The following is a 24,377-nucleotide window of genomic DNA, read 5'->3' as shown; positions in this document are numbered from 1 at the left end:
TATACATTTAAAAGAAATGTCTTAAATTTATAGTATATATTTATATATAAATTAATTTACTTGTTTTTCATGAATGTATTTTACAATACAAAGAGCAATGTGTAACATTTTACCAGATTTAGTCGTACACAGTTTTATTTGTAAATAAAAATGTTTTACTAGATTTTATAAACTTATTGTGCACCCGTTTTTCTAGAGTATCTTTTGCTGCTGAATTATCCACTAACCTAGTTTATAATAGTATTTTTGTCATAGATTATGATTATATATTTTTTCATTTGTTATTTTTCATTAAAAAGTTGTCTATATGTAGTAGATTGTGTTTAATACACAAAAGAGTGACGATCAGGTCAACACAGTGAAGTAAAGAAATTCTACATTGATTTAAAAAAAAAAAAACTGCGCTGATATCGGATTGGATCGGTATCGGCAGATACTCCGAATTTTCGTCATCGCATCAGATCGGTTCTGAAAAAAATGGTATCGTTGCATCCCTACTCTCAACCAGGGGTCCGGGGCCCACTAAGGGCCTTCAGCAAACTTTCATGGGGACTCAAGATGACTTAAATGATTTAAATAGAAAAAACTTTAAGCTTTAAAATAAGCTAAAACAACTAAACATCAGGATTTCCAAAATGTTATTATTTTAGTTACTCATTTGAACTACTAATTTCTATAAATGAAACAAGGGGGGCAAGGGGCTTCGTTAAAAAGAAAAAAAAAAAATTGGACACTGGAGTAAAGAATATATCAAACTCTTGTGTGTTATTGTCAGAAGTCATAATTAGGCTATGAGATGACGTCAAAATAATAAAATAGAAAGTCATAATTATTACTGGATAAAAAAAGTAGAAATTATTACACAGTAAGTCAAAGTACCTGCAATTGTCAAGAACAAGGATACTCAATTGGTACGTGCTCACACATAAAGGATGTTTACATCTCGTCCTGTGTTTAAAAACTAATTATGCATGTTGAAATTATGAAAAAAAATTATTTTATCTCAAAATTCCAAGTTTTGATGCCATAATTATGATTCGCTATGTCATAATTTCAACTTCTTATCTATCTTTTATGATTTAGTATGTCATAAATCCGACTTTTTATGACATAATTTTGGACTTTTTAATGTCCATTGATGTCATAATTATGACTTAGCATCTCATAATTTCACTTTTTTGTGACTTAGTATGTAACAATTTTGCATTTATTTATCGAAGCATGATTTTTCTTATGCGGCAGAAATAGGCATCCGTAAATAAATGCTTAAGCTTTTTCTTTAGGATCTGTACTGGAGAGCAAATTATAGTATTACAAATAAATGTCCACTTTTTTCCCTGGAATTAGGAAAGTATTGAGAAAATACTGTTGGAATCACTTTCAGAATTCATTTTTTTCCAGCTGATGAACTTTAAAAACATTGACAGCCAAGAGCTTGAGCATTTAAAGTGGCAGATGACACAACAGCAGCGTATGCTTATAATAAACAGAATGTTATTGGCGTGGACGCTAATACAGTTAATGGTCTTCAATATAGTCCAAGAGAAATAATGAAACATAAGTGCATTTTATTCATAAAATCAGCAAGCAGTGTGCAATAGCTCTCAAAGAACATTACCATGCAGAAATGTGTAAACTGCAAAAAATGACAAATCATCTAGTGGAAAATGCCTATACTGTATTATATCAAACAACCCCATCAAAAAGAAAGAACTCTATAAAGCAAATGTTATCACATTTAGCCTGTATGATGATTAAACTTTTGACTAAAGAAACCTTGGCCATAACTGTGTGGCCTTTCAGGTGTTGGAGACACAATCCACCCCAGCCTTCAGGAGACTGGTGTCACTGCCATAAAGGTCGACATCGGTTTCACCCTGAAATAAAAAGAGAAGATTTTCCTAGATCACATCTTTATTTCACAATCAAGGCTACACTGAGAAGTGAAGTTTATGAGCTTAGATCTTCAACCACAACAGACCATCATTTATATATCCTCATGAAATGATATAAACATGAACCTCTACTGAGGTTTGATCTCACCTGTTGGATGGCCCGGGCTGAAAAGATGGACAGAGAGATGCACACGCACAGTTCAAGAAAACACAGCACCAGCAGGAGACCCCTCAATCCATCCACCAAACTCTAAATAAAAAAATATTACACATGGCATACAAACAGTGACATATCAAGTTGTGAATATGCTACAGGCATGCATATACATCTGCATTCATTTAATGTAAACTTTAGATCATCACTAGTTACAGACGTACGTTAAATCTCCATATCATGTACGAACATGACCAGTAATCTCCGCTGGTACAAGGATCCTCCCCTGGTCTATTGCTGAGCTCCCAACTGAAGTAGCCGGTTCCTGCAGCAGCCAGCAGAGCACAGATCACACTCATGGCCAGCGTGGCTTTGATCTGCACAAACACAAGAAATCCTATAGTTTATTCAGATTTCAGAAAGGTTGCAGAGGTATCAGAACACACCAGGTATGTGTGACGTAAAAATACACCGTAAATATGAGAATATGCTCACCAGAGCAGAACTGGATCTCTTGTGTGCAGCGATTGCCACAGACCCAGAGACGACAAACTGAAAAATACAAAAACAAATTACATTTCGATGTATATTATATTTGTTTTTATTAAGCTGAACCAAACTACAGAGGCGCCCAAACTTTTTACTATAAAGGGTGAGAAATCAAACTTGACTGAGGGCTGTGGGCCTAAAGTAAATGCTGTATTATATCAAAGTAAAAAATCATATCATAATAAAATGTAAAAATGTATTCATTTTATATTTAAAATTTGAATGCAAATTTCATTTAAATTTTCTTTAATGCAAATAAAAAAATAAAATAAAAAAACAAATTGATAAATTAGAAATAGGGTTGCAAAGGGGCGGAAAAGTTTTTGGAAACTTTTGGAACATTTTAGAAAATTTCCACCCCTCTCCCACTGCCTCCTGATCATATTTATTAATTTCAGTGACATTTATTGTGTATTTATTTATTGTGTAAAAATGCTAATATTTTGTATTATTAGGGCTCAAAATGTTTACTCACAGGAAGTCCAAGGGACATTACGGTCTCAACATTCAGCTTGTCCACAAGTACCGTGATGGTGCAGAGAGTCATGACCACCAAACCAATAAACACCTGCACCAACTGCACAAACACACACAGACACTCCAGTAAAATATACTTTAAATCTGACCGTCCTGAATCACTTTCCTCTAAACAGTAGGAGAACGTTTAAGTGGAAATCTATTTAAAATTAATATAAATGATGAACAGCATCTGTTACAAGATGCCGAAGGCTAAAAACAATCCCAAATCCAAATTATTTTCTGTGCTCAACATGCGGTCAACAAAGCTTAACTCATATTTAATATTGCTGTGAAACTGCGTGTCCAGCTCTCACCCCCAGTGACAGAGGCTTCCCCTTTAGGAACATCTTGGTTTTTGGTGGCAAGTTGGACTTTTCTAGTTCGACCAAGCTTGACTTTAGGTCCGGAGACTCTGCTTTTTCCTCCAGTGGGATAATATGAGTCACTACCCTCACTCCATTCGCCTCAGTAGTCATTGAAGAGGCCATATCTCACAGAAATATGAGGCTCACCTTTAAGCTGTAACAACAAGGAAGCAAAAAATAAATGAGCCATATGGACTACCTCGTCAAACCTGCTTCTCATTTCCTGATTAAAGTTGCAAATCTCAAACCAATGTTATAGTTTGCTTAAGATAGTTTACTGTATATACATGATGTGATTTAAAAGTACCATTGAAATTTAATTATGCTGTTCTTTAATCAAGTTATACACAACAGGTGTGTTTTATCACTTGTGTGTCAAAACGTACTGAGCTCTCATGTTACAGGCCTATATCTACTGTATCGAATTATCGGCTGAATATATGATTAGGCCAAAGTTACTACATTATATACATCGAACTGGACTGTATACCATTCTTCACAAACTTTAATGTAGTAAATGCATATAGTAAACATAAACAGTAGCGTCATATGAATGCTATTTCAAACGCCACTGACATTTTTTTTGCGATAAGATATCCAAAAATCTACCTGTATAAGAAAACAGACTCCTAGACTTTAAGACGACGATAAGGTTGCGTAGATAGGCAGCTTTGCCAGATTTTGAGTAACAGCCATCACGACGGCAATTTATGCGAATGATTTTATTATTGTTCACTACGTAGGACAAACTTAACGCTGGAAAAACGTTGGTATCTAAACAAAATAACGTACTTTAAAATGTTTAAAGTTTACTAACCGATTCTTCAGACTGATCCGTTTACGAGCGACCTCATTTACCGACAGAACAACAGGAAAACCCTAACGGGAATAATAAAACTTCCTTCTCCTCCCCCTGATTCCATTTAACCCCTTCAGACATAGAGAGAGAATTTCCAGTCCAATAAAAGTCTTTATTCTCTTATGTATCGTAACATATATAAAGTCTTTATTCTTTTATTTATACATTGTGAAAAAACAAAATTTTCTTAATATTTTTTTTTCAACTTGGCATCATCAAATTATGTAAAATGCCTTTTTTTTCATGATGCAGATACCTTAAAATCCTAAAAAAAATCTTAATTTGGATTTCAGGGAAACAATGGTTTTGACAAAACAAGCATGATTACCTAAAATCATAAAATATAAATAAAATCAAATGATAAATATTATGAAATACACTAGTAACATTCTAGCCATCACGTTGTCATTTTTAACCCCTTAACTGTCACTCACAGTTTTGAACACAGACATGATAGTGCACTATCCAAACTTATTTTTTTATAATTCATGAATGAAAACATTTTCCAATGTGATTTTGATGTACCATTTCCATGGTAATGCAATGTCTGATTTTAAAATGGGTTTCAAAGGATGAATTTTGAGATTTTAAGTTTTCAGCTGATATATAATTTCTTATGATTTCTAAAACGTGATAGAGAAAAAGGCAAAAAAGAAGACTTTCTGTGACAAAGGTCAGAACTCCTGTTATGATGTAGATTTTTCAGGTGCACTCTTGTCATAAATTAATCTATTACTTTTCCTACATAATTTTTTAACAATAAAAGTGGTAAAATACCTATTTAGGAGTCTTAGACCTTTCCAACAATATATAGTTTGTCATGATTAGATTAGGATTTAATTGTAAAATAGTAAAGTAAACGTAGGCGTCCCACAGGGTGGACGGTGACAGTTAAGAGGTTAAAAACTAAATAAGGGTCAAGAATCATTCTTTAGTTTGTGTAATCTTCCAGTATAGATCCTGCTGGTTTTCGGGCTCAGCTTTTCTGTTCTTCTAGTTCCGTTTGCCAGATATTGTCTGATTCCGTGTCTTTAGGTTGTTTCTGAGGGGTGGTTTTGTTGCACCTCATGCTGCGCCTCCAAAGGACCACAAAAGCAATGAATACGAAGAGACAAATGACAAACAAGAGACAAAAAGCAACCATTTCAGTATAGTAACTCTTCTTTGCAATGCAAACAGTGTCTTTTTCTGCAGTGTTCACGTTTTTAGTGGATTGATGATTAGTCCTGGCTTTTTTCTCACTGGTCCTGTCTGGTGTTTTAAATGCATCCGTCTTTTCCCCTTTTGTAGGTTCAGATTTATCAAACTCAAGTGTTGTGTAGTAATCAGGGATGAGCTCTGTTTTTGTGCCCTCGTCAGACTCCAGGGTGATGTCAGGTTGCTGATGTGATGGAGGAGGGAAAGAACGAGGGATGACATGGAGAGTTATAGTGAAGGCGGCGATGGTTTGCTTGAAGCCCAGTTCCTCAGACACGCAGCGATAGGTGCTCACGGTCTTTGGAGTGACGGTGAAAACAAGACTGCCGTCTGCCCGCTGCATGTATGGAAACTGAGGAACGATGCTGTTGTTTGAAAACCTCCAAGTCACCTCTGCCAGTCTAGACCTCCACTGACATGGTAGAACCACAATCTCATTTAACTGTGCAATCCGTATCACTGGAGAAAGACAAAGGTATCAGTTTAATCAAATATTACAGTTACACATTCAGAGCAACTAAACTCTTAAAGGAATAGTTCATCTGAGATGTAGATGAGTTTGTTTTTTCATGGAAACAGATTTGGAGAATACATCATTTTCTCACCAATGTATCCTCTGCAGTGAATGGGTGCCGTCAGAATGAGAGTTCAAACAGCTGATAAAAACATCACAGTAATCTAGTCCACACGACTCCAGTCTATCAGTTAACATCTTGTGAAGTGAAAAGCTACATGCTTGCATAAAACAAATCAATTATTAAGGTGTTTTAAAACTTTAAACTAAAATACCAGTCCATAATAATGGCACCCATTTACTGCAGAGGATCCATTAGTGAGCAAGTGATGTAATACTAAATTTCTCCAAATCTCTTCTGATGAAGAAACAAACTCATCTACATCTTGGATGGCCTGATGGTGAGTCAGTTTTAGCAAAAAATAACTTTTTTTTGTAAACTATTCCTTTAAGCTGCCTGGATGTGAAAACATTTTATAGAAACTTCCACTGCTTGTTGGTGATTATGAATTGAAAATCTGGCACCTTCACAAATAAACACCATGTAGTTGCAAAGAACACTCTTGAGGTTGGTTATGACAAAGTCTTATGCGTCACACAGAAATCGTGTTTACCTGTAGAAGCAGTATTTTTGAACTCTGTGCACTGTTCATTGGCATTTCCGCCTTCCACGTCCTGCCGTCTGTGTTTAAGACACAAAAAGATATGAATAGTAGTGAGGTATCTGCCATTTCAGATCAAAGCACCTCTTCCAAAAAAAAAAAAGAGCCACTTTTCATCTCAGTCAGAGCAGTGGGGCTATTGCTAATACTAAAACCATTAAATATCTAAACTCTAACTATTACATTTTTTTTTATGTTTTCATGTTAATTCAAATAAAACCAAAATAAAATGTAAAATATATATATATATATATATATATTAGATGAAATTGAAAAATAAAAAATGTTGCAACAAACTAAAATAAAATAAGTTTAAGTACTAAAATTACTTAATTAATTAATTATTAAAAATTAAAGCTAAAAAAAAAAAACTTAAAAGAAAATCATAATTAATTACAAGAAAATCAAATTACTAAAGCTTAATTTAAAATTAAAATGAAAATTGAAGATATAAAAATAAAAGCTAATTCAAAATATGAAAAATACTATAATTGTATAAAAATAATACAAAAACAACACTGGGTCAGAATGACCTTTGCTACTTAAGTAGTGGTTTTTGGCCCATTTAGTGACGAGTATGACTGTCCAAGATCTTAACTTCAATTTCAGATATTGGTACAGAACAGAAAACTCACAGGTTAGACCCCATTCTGGACACAGTAGCACAGGCTCTGGTCTCTGAGTCCCATCCACAGAACGGGTCACGTGCCAACACACACTCTGCACAGTTTGGATAAGCTGAACAGTTGGATACAGGCACTCTGAAGACACCCTCGGAAGAGCCGATGAACAACACACCCTATAATTTACAAAGACCATTACATGAAACCTGATCACATTATACATCTAATAAATTCTGGCTCTGTTCCACGACCTATTTTGGCATTATAGAAGGGTCGAGTTACAACAAAAAACTAGTCTCAATAATTAAATGCAAATCATTCACAAAAAGATATAAGACAAAAAAACCTTGCTGGTAGAGAGAAGGATGTTTTTCACAGTCTGTGATTGCTTAAATATCTGAATTTCTTCGATGATATGAGGACCTTTAGCCAGCAGGACGACTTTATGAAGAAAGCCAGATTCTGAAGAAAACAGAAATGGACATCAGGCCATACACAAAATAAACATGAGAAATGATCAACTAAATCAGTACAATCTGCATTAATTATGTGTGTACCGGTGAGCAGGTAAAGGATGGTGTAGCTGTGTCCATTTGCAGCTTGAGTTCTCTGAACAGCTAGACGGCTATACCGCTCTTCTGTCGAGGAGAAAATCAGTTTCTTCCCCACAGGACGCACAGCTTTTTCAGTCAGGAAGCTCTTTTTTACAATGTTTAACACACGGTCATTGTCATTGAATAATCCACACTGTGAAGATATGATATAAAACTGGTTACACAGTGGTTAAAGGTGCTGTGTATCACTGTCTGAATTTTAAAATATATTCTCTGGTCCCAGTTTAATTTGTTACTATAATTAAACAATTGGTAGTGGATTTCCTGAGAAGTGTAAACACTGTCACTTTGCAAACATTTCTCTGTTTGCTTTAGAATCAACTTTACTTTGTTAATTAAGAAATACAATATGTGGGTTCCCAATATAATTAAATGTTGACTTTTACGGTGTAGTGTAAAACTACTGTGGCACCAAATGGAATTGCAAAAATAAGTTTAATATTATTTTAATAATTGAATATAAATTAAATATTTTAATATAAATAATTTAAAATGTTTTATATATATATATATATATATATATATATATATATATATATATATATATATATTCTATTGGCTATCTTAGTCTGTGTTACCTTGCCGAGTTTACCGTCTATATTTGGCTGACGTGTCCAGTGGTTTCCATTCAAATCGAATGTCTTGTAATCCCCTGAAAAAGCTGCTTTAATATCTGTTAGACTGAAAGCACAGACTGCTGACAGACCAGATGAAGCTGCCCTAAGAGACAGAGAGAGATGGGAAGTAAATGTTTACATAGATGTCACATGAACTTTCAGAACAGTGAATATACAGTGCCGCTTGAAAGTTTGTGAACTCCTTGCAGAATCTGTGAAAATGTGAGTAATTTTAACAAAATAAGAGAGATCATACAAAATGCATGTTATTTTTTATTTAGTACTGTCCTGAGTAAGAAATTTTACATAAAAGATGTTTACATTTAGTCCAAAAGACAAAAAAATAGCTGAAATTATTAAAATAACCCCATTCAAAAGTTTGGGAACCCTTGGTTCTACTGTGTGTGGTTACCTGGATGATCCACAAGTGTTTTTTTGTTTTGTGATGGTTGTTCATGAGTCCCTTGTTTGTTCTGAACAGTTAAACTGAGCATTGTTCTTCAGAAAAATCCTCCATGTCCTGCAGATTCTTCAGTTTTCCAGCATCTTTTGCATATTTGAACCCTTTCCAGCAGTGACTATATGATTTTGAGATCCATCTTTTCACACTGAGGACAATTGAGGGACTCAAACACAACTATTAAAAAAGGTTCAAACATTCACTGATGATCCAGAAGAAAATGCGATGCATTAAGAGCCGGGTGAAAACTTTTTGAATTTGAAGATCAAGGTAAATTGTACTTAATTTGTCTTCCGGGAAACATGCAAGTATCTTCTGTTGCTTCCAAAGGGCAGTACTAAATGGAAAAAAAAATTATATTTCTACAAAATAAGAAAAATTTGGACATCTTCATCCTGTTCAAAAGTTTTTGAACAGGATGAAGCCCCCCCCGGCTCTTAATGCATCGTGTTTCCTTCTGGATCATCAGTGAATGTTTGAACCTTTTTTAATAGTTGTGTTTGAGTCCCTCAATTGTCCTCAGTGTGAAAAGATGGATCTCAAAATCATATAGTCACTGCTGGAAAGGGTTCAAATATGCAAAAGATGCTGGAAAACTGAAGAATCTGCAGGACATGGAGGATTTTTCTGAAGAACAATGCTCAGTTTAACTGTTCAGAACAAACAAGGGACTCATGAACAACCATCACAAAACAAAAAACAGCCGTGGATCATCCAGGTAACCACACACCGTATTAAGAACCAAGGGTTCCCAAACTTTTGAATGGGGTTATTTTAATAGTTTCAGCTATTTTTTTGTCTTGTGGACTAAATGTAAACATCTTTTATGTAAAATATCTTACTCAGGACAGTACTAAATAAAAAATAACATGCATTTTGTATGATCTCTCTTATTTTGTTAAAATTATTCACATTTTCACAGATTCTGCAAGGAGTTCACAAACTTTCAAGCAGAACTCTATGTCATGATGGCGGGTTTGATTTAAATAATCAGCACCATTGTGAGGTAAAGACTCCGTAGAAAAGGGTGTTGTCAGGAGACTTTTCATCCGTTGGGGACAGCTTGACAATATCCTGCAGCTTGTTGAACTGGAGCTCATCTCCTTGTTGGCAGACCAGCTGAGACTTGGCAAAGGATGTCCAGCGCTTCTGTAAGGTAAGGCTTCCTCCGTTGTCATCCTGGTATAAAAATAATTTCATTAAAAAAAGTAGTTTTGATGAGCCTTTTAAAACTAGACAGCCACTTCTTTTGTGTGCTATTCAGGTCTTTTTTGACCAAGATGAGAATGAAAATATACTTTATATAGGCCTACTTAAGTTTGTTTAAAATGCCTTTTGCAAAAACATTACGAAAATGAAAAACATTTTTAGATTTTATATTATTTATACATCTAGAATTTTGGTCAGTAGAGATTCTTGAGTGTATTTAACAATATCTGTTCCTCTTTTTGCAATATTTATGGTTGATATGAATTAAAAAAATATATATATTACTGTCTATAAGTCACTACCTTATATTTTTAAGTACAATCAACTAAGCTGTTTAAGTCATTTCAACTTAAATTACATTAAACTGTCTCAAAATTGAGTTGTACAACTTACAAAATAAAGTTGGAAATTGTTTAACTCATTTCGATGAGTTAAAGTAATGTAAAAAACGTCATTTTTTACAGTATAGTGTTAAGGTGCATTAGCATCACTGACACATAGTTGGCGATATAAACTTACTTTTTATGTAATAGAGAAAGAATGGATTAGTATTTGCTAGTAAAACGCACCTGAATCAGTCCACATTTGCATGTACAAAATATAGAAGTCTGTAAATTTAGGCTACACAGAAATCTATAATTTAGCAACCATAGCCACTGTAATTTATTTTAAACAGAACACAAAGGTCACTTCAATGTTTGTAGTTCTTGCTGACAAAAAAATCCAGTCTTTGTAATTTATGTTCCTTCATTCTGTTTAAGAATAGGAGAAAAATGAAATCTCACCGTGCAGACCTGTGCCACACGAGACACAATAAAAGAGTTCAGAAACAAGTCTCCAGTCAATTCCCCAACCTCAGTAAAGAACAGCAGGATCTTTCCTTCACTGGCAACATGTGTTGAACTTATGAATATAGGCTCTAAAAGAAAAACAAACCAAAGTGTGAAAATTCACTCAAGGTTACAGTAGCGACTCATTTATGACCCTTTCATGAATTCAATCCTGCAACTCGTGTTACCGGCCTATATAACCACTAGGCCATCAAGATCAAACTTTGTATATGTTAGCATTATGGCAGCATTACTTTTGGGACAAAAATATACAAACCCTGTAGCAATTTTGGTACATTCTGAAGCTCCAAGTTATTGCGTGTTCCTCTGCTGTGACAGCGAGAAATGACTTTGTCCCCAAAGTAGCCGACTTTGGTTGCTGTATACAGCTCTTCATCTGTTAGAGAGGTCACAGTTAAGTGTGTGAGAGCACTAGATTAGGTGAGATCATTCCAAAAGGTGTTGCTGCCCTCTCACCAACAATAGTGGCTGCGTTTCTCTGGGTGGAGCTGGAGGGACAGCAGTTTTTGGCATCCTTTGTGTCTCTGCTAGCGCTCAGAGAACTTGCTGGCTAAAACAGAGAAATCAGTCTGTTAGATCAAAGAGCAATCCATCCAATTCCCATCTATCAATCTGTGCAATTTATGTATTTAAACTTACTATGATGAGGGCTTGTGGTTTATATGCATTTGTCCCGCAGGCATAAAGGTGTGTAGAGTTGAAAAACTGCAGAATACTAATGAAGTTGCCACAATCCTGTTATGGGCAAGCACAAAACTCAAAAATAAGAGGTATATTATAATAAATAATAAATGTTTTCAATTTCTGAAAAGTGTTTTCAATTTCAATATCTTTCTTTCTTTTTTTGGTAGGGCTAGATTTTTTTTTTTTTATGCTTTTGAAAGTCTCCAATGCCCACCAAGACGGCATTTATTTGATCAGAAATAGAGTAAAAACAGAAATATTGTTACCATTTAAAATAATTGTTTTTTATTCATATATATTTTAAAATGTTATTTATTCCTATAATGACAAAGCTGAATTTTCAGCAGCCAATACTCCAGTCTTCAGTGTCACATGATCCTTCGGAAATAATCACTGATGTGAGCATAAGTATTGGAACAGTTGCCTCACAGGTCTTTCTAAGTGATCAGCTGTGTCCTGCTGCATTAATTCTTCAGATATTAAAAGCAGGGAATGTGTCGTATCAGTTATATCCATTACTTCTGCATTCTGAATCTTGCATTCGATGATGACACACACAAACCAGGATGAAGATGAGGGAGCTGACTTTGAGACAAAAGCAAGCAATTTGGATGCTAAAAGAAAAGAGGAAGTCAATTAGAGCTATAGCAAAAACAAAGGGCATGGAGAAATCAAGACTTTGGAAACCACCAGCGACACCAGCAACCAACAACTACCTGATTGGCTGAGAAAACAACAGTAGTTGATGACAGACAAATCATAAAAGCTGTGAAAATGAACCCTAAGAGATGTGTCTGTAAAATCACCAACAACTTCCAGAAAGCTGGGATGATGCTCTGACAATCTACTGTCCTCAGGAGACTTTGACACAGAATTACAGATGCTACACAGCAAAATACAAACCTCTGACCAGCTCCAAAAATAGAAAGGCAAGATTAGAGTTTGCAAAAAAGCCCAAAGGTGAGCCAGAAGAGTTTTGGAACTGTGTTTATGGACCAATGAGACAAAGATGAACCTTTATAGAAGTGATGGGAAAGCAAAAATGTGGAGAAAAAAAGGGAACTGCAATGATCCCAAGCATACAGCCTCATCTGTAAAGCATGGTGGAGGTGGTGTCATGGCATGGGCATGCATGGCTGTCTCTGGAACAGGCCCTCTCAACTTTACTGATGACTTAATGTATGATGACAGTAGCAGAATGAATATGGAAGGGTACAAGACCATCTTGCCTACCAATGTTCAAGAAAATGCCACCAGATTCATTGGGAAGTGCTTCATATTGCATCAGGACAATGACCCAAAACACCCTGCCAGTTCAGTCAAGGAATTTATAAGGCAAGAAATGGAAAGTCTTAGACTGCCCAAGTCAATCTCCAGATTTAAATCCGATTGAACATGAATTTCACCAGCTGAAGAGGAGAGTAAAGGCAGAAACTCCCCAAAACAAGCAACAATTGGAATTGGCTGCATTAAAGGCTGGGAAAAGTATTTCAAAGGATGAGACCAAGAGTCTGGTGATGTTTATGGGTCACAGACTCACTGCTGTGAGTGCGCAAGGGATCTGCAACTAAATAATAGCTTTTAATCTTTTATATCTGCCTTATGTTCAACTGTCCCAATACTTATGCTCACATCAATGAGTGGGATGAACTCTAAAAGTGCTTTTTATTTGGTAAAATATATATAAGTGTTGAAACGTCTAATAATAAAATGTGACATTCTGTAGTTTTGTTTCATATTCATCTTTTAATCATATTTGCAAATGTCTTAACTCCACAGCCAACAGAACAATTTTGTCTTTACTGTTCCAATACTTTTGGAGGACACTGTATATATATATCCTTTTTATATAAATTTCTCCTTATTATCAGCTTGAAAATTTGCCATTGACCCATACATATAGTGAAGGAAATTTAAAGTTCCAGGATGATGTTAAGAATGGTAGCCTACATACCGTCTTTGAGGCCACTGTACAGGTTTTCATATTTTGTGGAGATGCTGCCCATTCCAACTGTAAAAATGTACAATTTTTAACTGTAATAACTGTATGTAATTTATCCTCCAAGTCTATAGGGTGATCTTCATGACAGAAGTTTAGAGAGTGGAAATCTGAAATATATATAGCACAATATTCCTGAAGGGTTACACAATCTTTCTCACCTTGTCTTTGAGTGTAATACTATCAGGTTGACTGACATCCAGAGAGAGCAGAGCATCCTGAGCGCCAACAAACAGTGTTTCAGCGTCAGTGCTGAGCAGCAGAGTGCTGGTGTTCTTCACAATAGAGCTGTGGTAGATGCCCAAGAGACGCTCTGAGCTTCCTGTGGAAGAAAAAAAACAACCAGTTAAACCTTGACCCCTCCAGTAGAAGATTACACTTCTGAGAAACTGGCACATGTATTTTACACAAAATGATTTTATTTTATTTTTTACGTCTTTATTTGCTTTTGACCTTTAAACAGCGTTTATATTCACAGTTTAGCAAAGAAACCACAACACTGACACTCTGTTCCTCTTTTTGATCTGAGGAAATAAGCAAGGCCCATGAGCTGAGGTTTAGCAATACTGCACAAACAGACAAACAGAATTATGACTATATGATTTTGCTGTGTCGTCTAGTCAGCCAAACTCCCTTAGAGAATGCATCATTAATATTAGATGATAAATGACAACCCTGATTATTTTTGAGCTTGAGTTTCATAACAGCTTCATAAATGTTTCTAAACCATTGCACTGAGAAACCTCAATGTAATTTTAATATATGTGTCTTGTTTCTAAGAACATCAAATGTGCAAGTCATACATATGTAGAGTTCAAATGTTTAGAGTAGGTTATTGTTTTTACGTTTTCAAATGACACCTCTTTTGCTCACCAAGGCTGCATTTATTTGATGAAAAATACAGTAAAAGCAGTAATAGTTTGAAGTATTACTACAATTTAAAATAAGTGTTTTTTATTTTAATACATTTTAAAATGCAATTAATTACTGTGCTGGCAAAGCTATATTTTCAGCAGCCATTATATTATAGTATCACATGATCCATCAGAAATCATTCTGGTAACACTTTACAATAAGGTTCATTAGTTAACAACATTAGTAAACATGAACTAAGAATGAACAATACTCCTACAGCATTTATTAATCTTAGTTAATGTTAATTTCAGCATTTACTAATGCATTATTAAAATCACAAGTTGTGTTTGTTAACATTAGTTAATGCACTGTGAACTAACATGAATAATCAATGAACAACTGTATTTTCATTAACTAACATTAACAAAGATTAATAAATAGTGTAATACATGCATTGTTCATTGTTTGTTCATGTTAGTTAATACATTAACTAATGTTAACAAATGACACCTTATTGTAAAGTGTTACCATCATTCTAATATATTGATTTGCTCCTCAAGTAACATTTCTTATTATTTTCAATGCTGAAAACGGTTGTGCTGCTTAATATTTATGTGGAAATCTCTTTTCAAGATTATTTGATCAATAGAAAGTAAAAAAAAAAAACGAATCTTTTTCAACATTATAAATATCTGACTTGTAATTAATTAAATGCATCCTTGCTAAATAATAGGCCTATTCATTTCTTAAAAATAATGGTTCTTTTAAATGGAAGTGCATCTCAAAATAGTTTCAAAGCAGTTCCTCTTCCAGTTAAATAAACATATTAGTCACATGTAAAACCCCTGACAGTGTCAAAAAATCCTGATTTTTTATGGCTTTTATTGATCTGTTGAAAATTCTTTCATCTAATTGTCCTCACTGATGTCTGATATACTGTAAAGCAGAAACTAACCACAGTCATGAGACATGCTTCTCTGCAGCAGCAGGCCTTTGAGCGTGTGGTGCAGATAATCGGTCAGTGGTGGTTTCAAGCTAGCAGCATTTAGACCATCAAGCATTTGCAGAACAACAGTAATGGATAAAACAAACAAAGCCACAACTCACACATTTAGAGAAGAAAGATTATAAAACACACGTTTGGCCAACATGACTGTGCCTTTTAGTCATGGGTCATATTTATGAAATGAGTTTAAAGTTACTGTGAATCAAGTGCAAAGATTTTGCTTGTGATTCATGAATAAAACATACTGAATTATTTTTGTCCAGAAGTCAGAGGACCGTTTACTTCAATACAGGTAGGAAAACAATTAATTTCTCAATTATTCATATCAGAAACACAATCTGACAGAAATTTGGTTACAAATGACTTATATCAGCAGCAGTCTGACTGATAAAAATCCTGTTTCTTCCTTTAGGATGTCTATTAGAACATCTGTATTTATCTATATTTTGTCCTCCAACATGCACATCTGACAATCACCGTAAGTGTGAGTTTTTGCACCAGTAAAATATGTCTCGCTTTCGTCTATCAATCTGAGCTTCACTTACCCTGAGAGAATGACATGCGAGGATGCAGAGAGCCCTGAGATGGATCTATCAATCCCAAGAGGAGGACTGTAAATATCCAGATCCTAAACAATCCTGCCATCCTAACGGATGTTTTAGGGTATGGAACCTGTTCTGATCAGCTACCTGAAACAGCAAGTGACTGGATCTCACTTCCTCTGATCTGGCCTTCTTGAGCGCAGCAGGAAGGAAGACTAAAAAACCTCAAACCACTCTGAGTTGACTCCTCTCTTACTCAGTATCCACTACTAAACACTTACTGCTAATGGCACGTCTTCTGACAGCAGCACTGAACTGAATTATAATGATACTATCATGATATCTTTTTATATTCATTAAGTGCATTTCCTCTTGGCATATCTAATTTCTATGTTGGATGAGAAACATCTTGAAACCTGTTTTTGGCTGGCAAATGTCATTTTCTTAACTGGTAACACTTTACAGTAAGGTTCCATTTATTAGGCTAACAGTTAGCTTGGTAAACATCAACTAAAAATGAAAAATACAGAGTATTATAATTTGTTTGGATTTTAAAAAAAAATGCAATATCGAATGGATCCTGTGAAAGTTTCTTGCAGCGCTGCCTCATTAGGGGTGTGCGATATTGAATTTATTTTTGAATTTTATCTCAATATTTTGGGGGATTTTTTGATAACGATAATTAGACGATATTTTGCCGAGTGTGTTGTGCTGATATTGGACTACCATGGACAGCTGCAGTTTTTGATATTCTTCATATTCTGTGTGGTCAGTTCACATCAGTGATAGAAATTAATCTTTTCACGTAAGTTTAAATAGATTTTTACCTTTTATGGGCAATTTTAAGACCTAAAATAACATTCATAATTATATTACTCAGCAACCACTAAATGGAATAACATAAATTAGGTATTATTTTAAAGCTTAGACTCTCAGCTCTTAACGAGTGCTGAGCAGTCCCTCTAAACCTGACTGTACCGCCGGCGGGATGGAATATGTCAAAAACATCATAAAGCTCAGATAGTCATGTGTCATATGTCATTTGAAAGCTCTCACTGAGTAGATTAGAACAAGTATAATTGTTTTGGGGTTTTACTAAACTTGAGCGAGTTTTTGTACGTGAAGCCCCGATGCAGCATTCATGTCACGTTTTGACTCGTAACTTCATGAAACATGCTCCGATTGTGGAAAATTGGATATCATTATTTACAGCAGATTATCACGATTAAAATGAGTCAAACATCAACATAATCCAATAAATCGATCACGAGATCACGCAATTACTACACATAAAACCCCACAGGCGCACAGATGCTAACTAAAACTAAAATGTAGCTACCACGTGGCATTTTTGCTTATAACTTCATGAAACATGCATAGATTGTAGAAAATGGCACATCATTACTTACAGTGGATTGAAATGAGTCAAAACTCAGCTTAATCCCATGCTTCGATCATGAGTTATTTCTCGTGAAAGAACGATTTTACAAATGCCCATTAGGGGGCAACAAAGGCTAAACAAAAAAAGGCTACCTTTGTTCCAAATGCTGTAACTTTTGATTTCTTTATGCAATTACCACAAAATTTGATCCAGATACAGGTCACATATGATCCCCTACCTTATTTTCTTCATGAGATATTGCATGTCAAATTAGAAAGATATGTAAATTTTCTCTTGAACACACTTTTTTTTTTTTTTTTTTGCTGTTTATTAGCAGTTTTTCAGCATGAGAATGTCCAATTTTTTTTATTATTTTTATTAATAAATATGTAAAAAGTTTCCTTTCAAACGATACCAACCTTTTGACTCTCTTTGCTATAGTTTTGGAGTTACGAGTCTTTAGTTTTTTGAATGTCACTCAGTAAAAAAAAAAAAAAAACTCTGAAATTGCCTTCATGGCTTAAAAGGGTTACTAAAACCATTTTTTTTACTGTTACCAAACAAACCAGCAGTTACAAATGCATAATGTTTTGATAATTTAAACAAAACACTGAATACTGATATTTGAAATTTAAAAAATTAAAAGATACTTTAAATGTGAAATTAAAATCGCCAGTAGGTGGCAGCATGTCATTGTTAACAAGTGAGTCATTGCGACTGAACCGAATCATTTAAACGGTTGATTCATTCAGGAACAAAACACCGTCATGTTGCTCAGAGACGTAAAGCATTGCTGTGGTTGTTTGGAATTATTTTTTTTGTTGGCGAAATGGAGCAAAAACAGGCAATATGGTGTCTAAAACGTAAGTCTCTTAATATTAACTTATTGTTTTTTTTAACTGTTGTATAATATCAATATCACATTTGTAATCATGCTGCACTCTTAGTGTGATTTATCTATATGAAATGATATATATATATATATATATATATACATTTTTTGCCCCCATATCTTGAATTTTGTGATCATTCTTAATGCATTTTAATAGACTGAATCATGCAGTGAAAAAACACACTCTAAATGCGCACGTGCACTGTATTTTTTTGTACCAGTTTTGTTTCAGAACCACAACTATGATGGTAGGTACACTATAGGTTGTGAAACCGAGCTAGAGAGCGAGAGTGGTGGGAGATAAGGTATGTGGTTATAAGAGGGAATGTGGAAACAATTATAAATTGCAATGAGAACAGGCCAGGCTGCTGTTTTTAGGCATGAAAGTCAATTAGAAAAAAAAGATGTTTCCTTGAACTGAAGGTAGAAGAAGAGCAATGCAAGGGACTGACAGTATTTTTAAATGTACTTTCAGAACAACATAATAACGTCTGTGCTTAGAAGGAGAGGAAATTGGGCAAGCAAGCAACCTCACAGAGGTAAAGAACAGTTCAGTGAGTTTGGAAAGTCAAAATACTCTTCTGCTATTTGAATTTCAACATTTAGCAGGTTCTTCAGAGTCGTTCAGTTCCAGAAGTAGCTCTGAATACACAAAGGTGAAAAAATGGAGCTATGACCTTTGACCCTTCCGTCTTGACCTTTCAAATGGGGTACATAACTCTGAATGCTGAATCTTTCAGCTATAAGAATGAGTCATTCTGCACAGCACACAGCAAAGTTTACAATGATACAATGCCTTTGGTTTAGCTACACTACCAGTCAAAATGTTTGTACATAGCTATCTCATTGTTTATTTTTATTATTAATTTTATGCTTTTCCACATTTTAGAATAACACATAGGGTATTAAAATGATTAAATTTACAAATTAGAATTATGGGGAATTGTAATGACCAAAAATAAATAAATAAATAAATGTAAAAAATTGATTTATATTCCAGCCTTTGCCTTGATTACTATATAAAAGCCTTTTTGTTTGTTTTTCTGGCATGAAATTTAGATTTTTTTTTTCTCACAGAATTGTGAACTTATATCTTGCAATTTGGACATTCTTTCTCAGAATTGCAGAACAATTCCAACTTTATTCCTCACTTCTGAGTTTATATTAGAATTGCAATATGTAAACTTGTATAAAAGGTGGTAAATTCTGAGGAAAAAAGTCAGAATTGCAAGGTGTGAAATGAAAAAATGTGAATTTTGAAAAATAATAATTTGAATTGAGTGAAATAAAGTCACAATTCTGAGGAAAAAGGCTGAGTGACATAAACTATAAGTCAGAATTGCTAGATTTTTCACTCAAAATTGCGAGATATAAAATCAGGATTGTGATATGAAAGTCACAATTATTTATTTAATTATATATAGACATAGTGCATTTGTCTAATTACAAGAATTTACACATGAGCCTTTGGATAAAACAAATTCATACAGGATTGTCCAAAGTTTAGATTGTATAATATGAATACTGGTATTTACACTAGCTTTATCAGACTGAGCCAACCATATACAACAAATTACACTGTAATTGTAACATATTAATTTGTTTTAGGCAGAACTTAAAAGTGCAGCACACTTCACTGACGCAGACTGATGGAGCTCCCACACCCACACATGTTGATGTTCCCTCTCTAAGCACTTGACCTCTCACTTCTGTTTACGTTCACTTTCATGCTGGGCGTTGATACCGGAATATTGCCGTCAAGTTTCCAGAGAATCATCTCTGTGTATACAAGACGAAGTAAAGTAGGCTGGATTCGAATTCGAAACAGGTGTTGAACTCGACGGTCAGTGTCAACAAAGTGGATTCCGTGAAGTGGGTGTGTCGTTCAGTGATGATAAAAGCTTGCTCTGGGGAAAGAAAAGAAAATAGTAGGTTATTAGTAGTAAAAATAGTAGTAGTAACAACAACAAAAATAAAGTTGCATTTCCTCTAAAACAATTTTCAAGGCATTTCAAAGAACAAAATAGCAGTTTTGTCAGTTGTAGGGGTTTAATTTGAGTGATTTTTATAGGCCTCAGTTCCTTACTCCCTTTGTTTTCATGTCTTGTTTTTGTTGCTAACTATTTGAAAGGTGTTGAAATAGATTTGTTACTACTTTCCACCTGCAGATCATCCTAAACACCTCTAGGGGGCGAAAGCAGAATTCTGATTATCTGAATCCATGTTCAGTTACTTGCATGTGTATTTACAGTCTTAAGTAGGGTAGAGTGGGGGAAAACGCCCCCCTTAAGGACTGTGTAAATTGTTTTCTGTAAAACAAAGGTTAAATGTGTTCAGAAAAGTTATCGTAGTTTTAGTGACACTGACATAAATTATAAGCCAAGTATGAAAAATGTCCAGAGTTTTCATGTTGTTAGACTTTTAAGAAAAATTAAACTTCTACCAAGGGGGGGTGTAACCCCCCACAGTCAAAACAAAGCATTTTGCTTTAAACATTTACAGCAAAATCAGAGTATATGCAGTTTTAGCTTAAAATAAAAAAAGAAAAGAATATAATCAATAATTATGGATAAAAAAAATTATAATAGCATATTTAAAAAAAAAAAAAAAAGGTTAGCTGATGCTAACTGGCTAGCTAACTAGCTATCTGATGCTAGCTTGAGGTAATTTTTAAATATAAAGTCCAAATATTTTCATTCAACTAACTAGTTAGAATATATCTGATGGAAAAACAAAAGATTTGATGTTCAGAATAGAATAACTAAAGTAATTACCCCATGGGGGCGTTGTACCCCACTGACTATGTTTCAGAAAAAAATTATGTCATTCTGAAAATATAATTATATTTTTATTAAATAACACGTACTCTCTATCTACAGGCCCAACTGTTCTCATATCATATATAACTGTGATGTTCTACAAAACAACGAACTTTCAAACACTTTTTTTTCTTACTGCTGAAAATTAGATCATTTACTGTGAAATTTGTTTTCTCTCCGGTACATCACCAGTGTACATCACTCTCATCAATGTAGTCCATAGTTGCAATAAAAATTGATCTTGACTTTATCTTGTGGTTATTTTGGGAAAAACAGTAGGGGGGCGTTTTCCCTCACTCTACCCTAACTTTAAGATATAATCTTATACACTGCGATTTTAAATGATACTATTCTATTAGCAGTTAGTCTGATAGAACTTGATTTCTATAATCTTATTTGCTCATTTTGGGTTTGTTTTGCTGAATGCACTGCAAAGATTAATTGTTTGACTACTACTTGTTTATATGTCTGCACTCACACACTTTGTCTTTGGATTTATGTAAAACCTGTATATGCTCGCAGAAAAATGCCTGAAAAAGTTTATGACTCACTGACACTGTTTCCTTTTTCCTCTACCACAGTAATTCTCAAATCCTGCTTCTGGGGGCCCTGAGGCACGGCACATTGAGGTGTCTTCCTCCTTTAAAGCATCTAATTCAACTCATCATCTCATTATTAGAGGCTCCATGACCTGAATTGTGTGTAAGATTAGTGAGACTCCTAATATGTGCAGCGCTATGGGGCCCCCGGGAGCTGGATTGAGAAACACTAATCTAACACCATTTGAGTTGAAATTGCTCTTTCACAAAACCTTACAAATGTTAACAACACACAAAAGTATTAGTTTATTTTATCTAGTTCTTTCTATGTTTTTTTTTATTTTTAATTGTTTAAATTATTATTTTGTGTAAAAATGTCAGAAAAAGGGTCAATGTTTTATATGCAAATATGACTGGACACTGCGGAGCTGCAGGAAGATGACAACTAAAAAGTACATAGTACATAGGGCCTAATGCACAGAACTCTAAAACACGTAAGATGTTAAACCTGTGCCGCCTTTTTAAATTTATTTTGTTAAAGGATGCAATATATTTTGTCAAGATGTTATTTATATTTTATATATTTATTTATGTTTTAATTGGTGCTTGTTTTTCTAGTCATATGTACTATTTAATCTATTCAGGCTGTGTACAAAACCAACAAGAGGCAAACAAACATAAATAATTAAATACTTTTATAGAAGAGAAAGCATCCTTAAAGTATTTACAATTTATTTTTCATATATTTGTTTGATCATAGCTGTGAAATATTGTTTTTTTTCCCCCTTTCTTTTGTTTGCTGTTCTCAAATTCAACTAGTACCTTGGGGCCACCTAGTGAGGAGTAGTAAATTACACCTGTCATGAATCTGACAAAATCCTTAATAACACTATTACCAGTTGTTGGTAGGCTATTTCTAATGACAACGTTATAAACTCTTTTTACTGGTTATGTAAACGGGTCTTTATAAATCTCCAAAAAACGCTCCAAAATGAACGTCAGTGTTTTTGATCAGTCATGAGTATTAACAGCTTTTAATACCGTAGTTTCTTATGAGGCAGAGAATAATCATCCTGTAGGGGGCGCATTTTGGCTCTTAAAGACAATTCCTTCACTGAAGCCACTTCACCTCTCACGGCGTTTCTCTTATTGGAAACACGTAAAAACCAATAAATGTAATCGAATAAATCTGTTACATACAATAATTGGTTTCTATCAGGAAAATGGATATCTACCTTATCGATATCTATAAAACGGATTTTTATAGAACTCTGTGATTGGTTAATCCTTACCAGCGCTGAGAAAAGTAACAGGGAGCACGTGGCAACGCTGTCCTCTTCAGACCCAATGTTGATGATAAATTACGACTGTACAAATAACAGATACATTTTTTAATTAAATTAAAATATAAAAAAAACTGAAACGAAGAGTTAAAATAAGATAATTATTTCCAAAACCCACCCAAGCCACGCCTATTTTCTACACCCAGTTCATGCTAATTGCCTTTCCACTCGCTTATGCCATTTCTATGGCTCCGGTGAGAGTCAGTCAGCTGGAGACTGATCCAAAGCATCAGAAGAGAAAAAAGACGTGAGGAAATAAACAGCTATCATGGCATCGTTAAATCTCGGGTTCAACGGGGCTCGTAAAAAAACGGTAGCGCGTATCAGAGCCGTAGAGAGGAGGAATCTGATCACCGTGTGCAGGTAAAATCTGATTAATGTTACACACATTCATCATCACTGCAGCACACCGGCGCGCGGAACATGTGTGATGATGATGATGTCATTGTTATTTTTTAGCAAGTTTTTGTTTATGCCGGAGCAGGGGAGATGAGATGATGAACGTGTACTGCACACAGAAGCGCTGATCTGAGATCTGTCATCACAGCATCACGCCATATAGCCCATGGAGTCCTTAGAAAAAGTACAGTGGTGATAGCTACTGAATGATTCATGCAACATGGCATTTACATTGTGCTCCAAGGTACTTAAAAGAGGGCATGTCAAAAACAAAATTGGCTTTTTTATGGTATGTTTAAAAAAAAAAAAAAAAAAGGTATGGTAGGATCATGGCACTCATCTAAAAAACAAAGACGTTTGGACATGGTAAAAAAAAAAAAAAAAAAAAAAATTAGAAGCAGATAGAATTTACACCATTTAATGGCAGTTTTTAATATTAGAAAAGCGTTTGTCTTATAGCTGGTTATGAGTGAGTCTTAACAAGGATTTCAACAAGGGAATGAATAGTTTAAATACACATTACCTTGAGAACTTTGTGACCCGTTCTGTCACATATTGTATTGCTGAGATTGTATTGTATCTCTTTCCTGAAGTGGATACAGTACATCTTGTTTTACCTGGATGACTTGCTACATTCGCCAAAATGTGAAATATACAACCGGATCACACTGCACTGGGCACTGTATCCCAAAATGCAGCGCACTCAATTTGACCTTCTATTTAGTGTGACTAATGAATCAGAAGTGATATCAACTTGACTTATTTTCTGATAAAAGTTTGCTGTGTGCTAACGTTTAAAACATTTATTGTTGCATACAATGTGTTTTTTC

The 24,377-nt window shown here is 34.6% G+C and overlaps 3 protein-coding genes across 8 annotated transcripts in view; 1 reads left to right on the top strand and 2 right to left on the bottom strand.

The window, feature by feature from the left end:
- Nucleotides 1-1,551: 1,551 nt before the first annotated feature.
- On the bottom strand, nucleotides 1,552-4,433 carry si:dkey-7j14.6 (uncharacterized protein LOC556585 homolog). Of its 2 annotated transcripts, none has more exons than XM_058748110.1 (7): nucleotides 4,300-4,433; nucleotides 3,432-3,636; nucleotides 3,074-3,175; nucleotides 2,545-2,601; nucleotides 2,274-2,426; nucleotides 2,044-2,145; nucleotides 1,552-1,877 (listed from the first exon to the last, which is right to left on the bottom strand). In XM_058748110.1, exons 2-7 carry the CDS (start codon nucleotides 3,603-3,605, stop codon nucleotides 1,800-1,802), a joined length of 666 nt encoding a protein of 221 aa, XP_058604093.1. In that variant the 5' UTR covers nucleotides 3,606-3,636; nucleotides 4,300-4,433; the 3' UTR covers nucleotides 1,552-1,799. The 2 variants fall into 2 exon arrangements, with proteins under 2 accessions (XP_058604093.1, XP_058604092.1); XM_058748109.1 differs by lacking the exon at nucleotides 4,300-4,433 and adding an exon at nucleotides 4,092-4,266.
- Nucleotides 4,434-4,439: 6 nt separating this feature from the next.
- On the bottom strand, nucleotides 4,440-17,635 carry LOC131522551 (semaphorin-4A). Of its 2 annotated transcripts, XM_058748107.1 has the most exons (15): nucleotides 17,584-17,632; nucleotides 16,178-16,321; nucleotides 13,933-14,093; nucleotides 13,727-13,783; nucleotides 11,728-11,823; nucleotides 11,545-11,638; nucleotides 11,345-11,464; nucleotides 11,023-11,156; nucleotides 10,026-10,207; nucleotides 8,530-8,671; nucleotides 7,895-8,084; nucleotides 7,684-7,799; nucleotides 7,350-7,513; nucleotides 6,667-6,734; nucleotides 4,440-5,997 (listed from the first exon to the last, which is right to left on the bottom strand). In XM_058748107.1, the coding sequence occupies exons 2-15, from the start codon at nucleotides 16,275-16,277 to the stop codon at nucleotides 5,318-5,320; spliced, it is 2,304 nt and encodes a 767-aa protein (XP_058604090.1). In that variant the 5' UTR covers nucleotides 16,278-16,321; nucleotides 17,584-17,632; the 3' UTR covers nucleotides 4,440-5,317. The 2 variants fall into 2 exon arrangements, with proteins under 2 accessions (XP_058604090.1, XP_058604091.1); XM_058748108.1 differs by lacking the exon at nucleotides 16,178-16,321 and having other exon boundaries at nucleotides 17,584-17,635.
- A 662-nt stretch (nucleotides 17,636-18,297) lies between these two features.
- rundc3b (RUN domain containing 3b) overlaps nucleotides 18,298-24,377 on the top strand; it is a 29,332-nt gene continuing 23,252 nt past the window's right edge. Inside the window, exons 1-3 of one of the 4 annotated variants that reach the window (XM_058747109.1) lie at nucleotides 18,298-18,418; nucleotides 18,669-18,752; nucleotides 18,923-18,986. Coding sequence is in view for 2 of the 4 variants with exons in the window: in XM_058747107.1 (XP_058603090.1) it covers nucleotides 23,417-23,511 (95 nt within the window). In the remaining 2 variants the exon portion in view is untranslated. Of the gene's footprint in view, nucleotides 18,419-18,668; nucleotides 18,753-18,922; nucleotides 19,002-23,295; nucleotides 23,512-24,377 lie in introns of those variants that run through there. The other 3 variants (XM_058747110.1, XM_058747108.1, XM_058747107.1) reach the window with 3 other exon arrangements.

Source organism: Onychostoma macrolepis, chromosome 16, assembly GCF_012432095.1.
Source record: "Onychostoma macrolepis isolate SWU-2019 chromosome 16, ASM1243209v1, whole genome shotgun sequence".
In the NCBI taxonomy this organism is placed as follows: Eukaryota; Metazoa; Chordata; class Actinopteri; order Cypriniformes; family Cyprinidae; genus Onychostoma; species Onychostoma macrolepis.
This window is presented reverse-complemented; position numbering and strand designations above follow the sequence as displayed.

What these genes read in the sequence shown, in the direction of transcription:
- LOC131522551 (XM_058748107.1), bottom strand. Translation starts at nt 16,277, where the DNA reads ATGGCAGGATTGTTTAGGATCTGGATATTTACAGTCCTCCTCTTGGGA. An exon ending in AAACGCAGCCACTATTGTTG is followed by an intron (nt 11,465 to 11,544) that starts GTGAGAGGGCAG and finishes CCTCTCTAACAG; the next exon opens with ATGAAGAGCTGTATACAGCA. An exon ending in TCCAGAATGGGGTCTAACCT is followed by an intron (nt 6,735 to 7,349) that starts GTGAGTTTTCTG and finishes TCTTAAACACAG; the next exon opens with ACGGCAGGACGTGGAAGGCG.
- si:dkey-7j14.6 (XM_058748110.1), bottom strand. Translation starts at nt 3,605, where the DNA reads ATGGCCTCTTCAATGACTACTGAGGCGAATGGAGTGAGGGTAGTGACT. An exon ending in GGAAGCCTCTGTCACTGGGG is followed by an intron (nt 3,176 to 3,431) that starts GTGAGAGCTGGA and finishes GTGTTTGTGCAG; the next exon opens with TTGGTGCAGGTGTTTATTGG. An exon ending in CAGCCCGGGCCATCCAACAG is followed by an intron (nt 1,878 to 2,043) that starts GTGAGATCAAAC and finishes TTTTTATTTCAG; the next exon opens with GGTGAAACCGATGTCGACCT.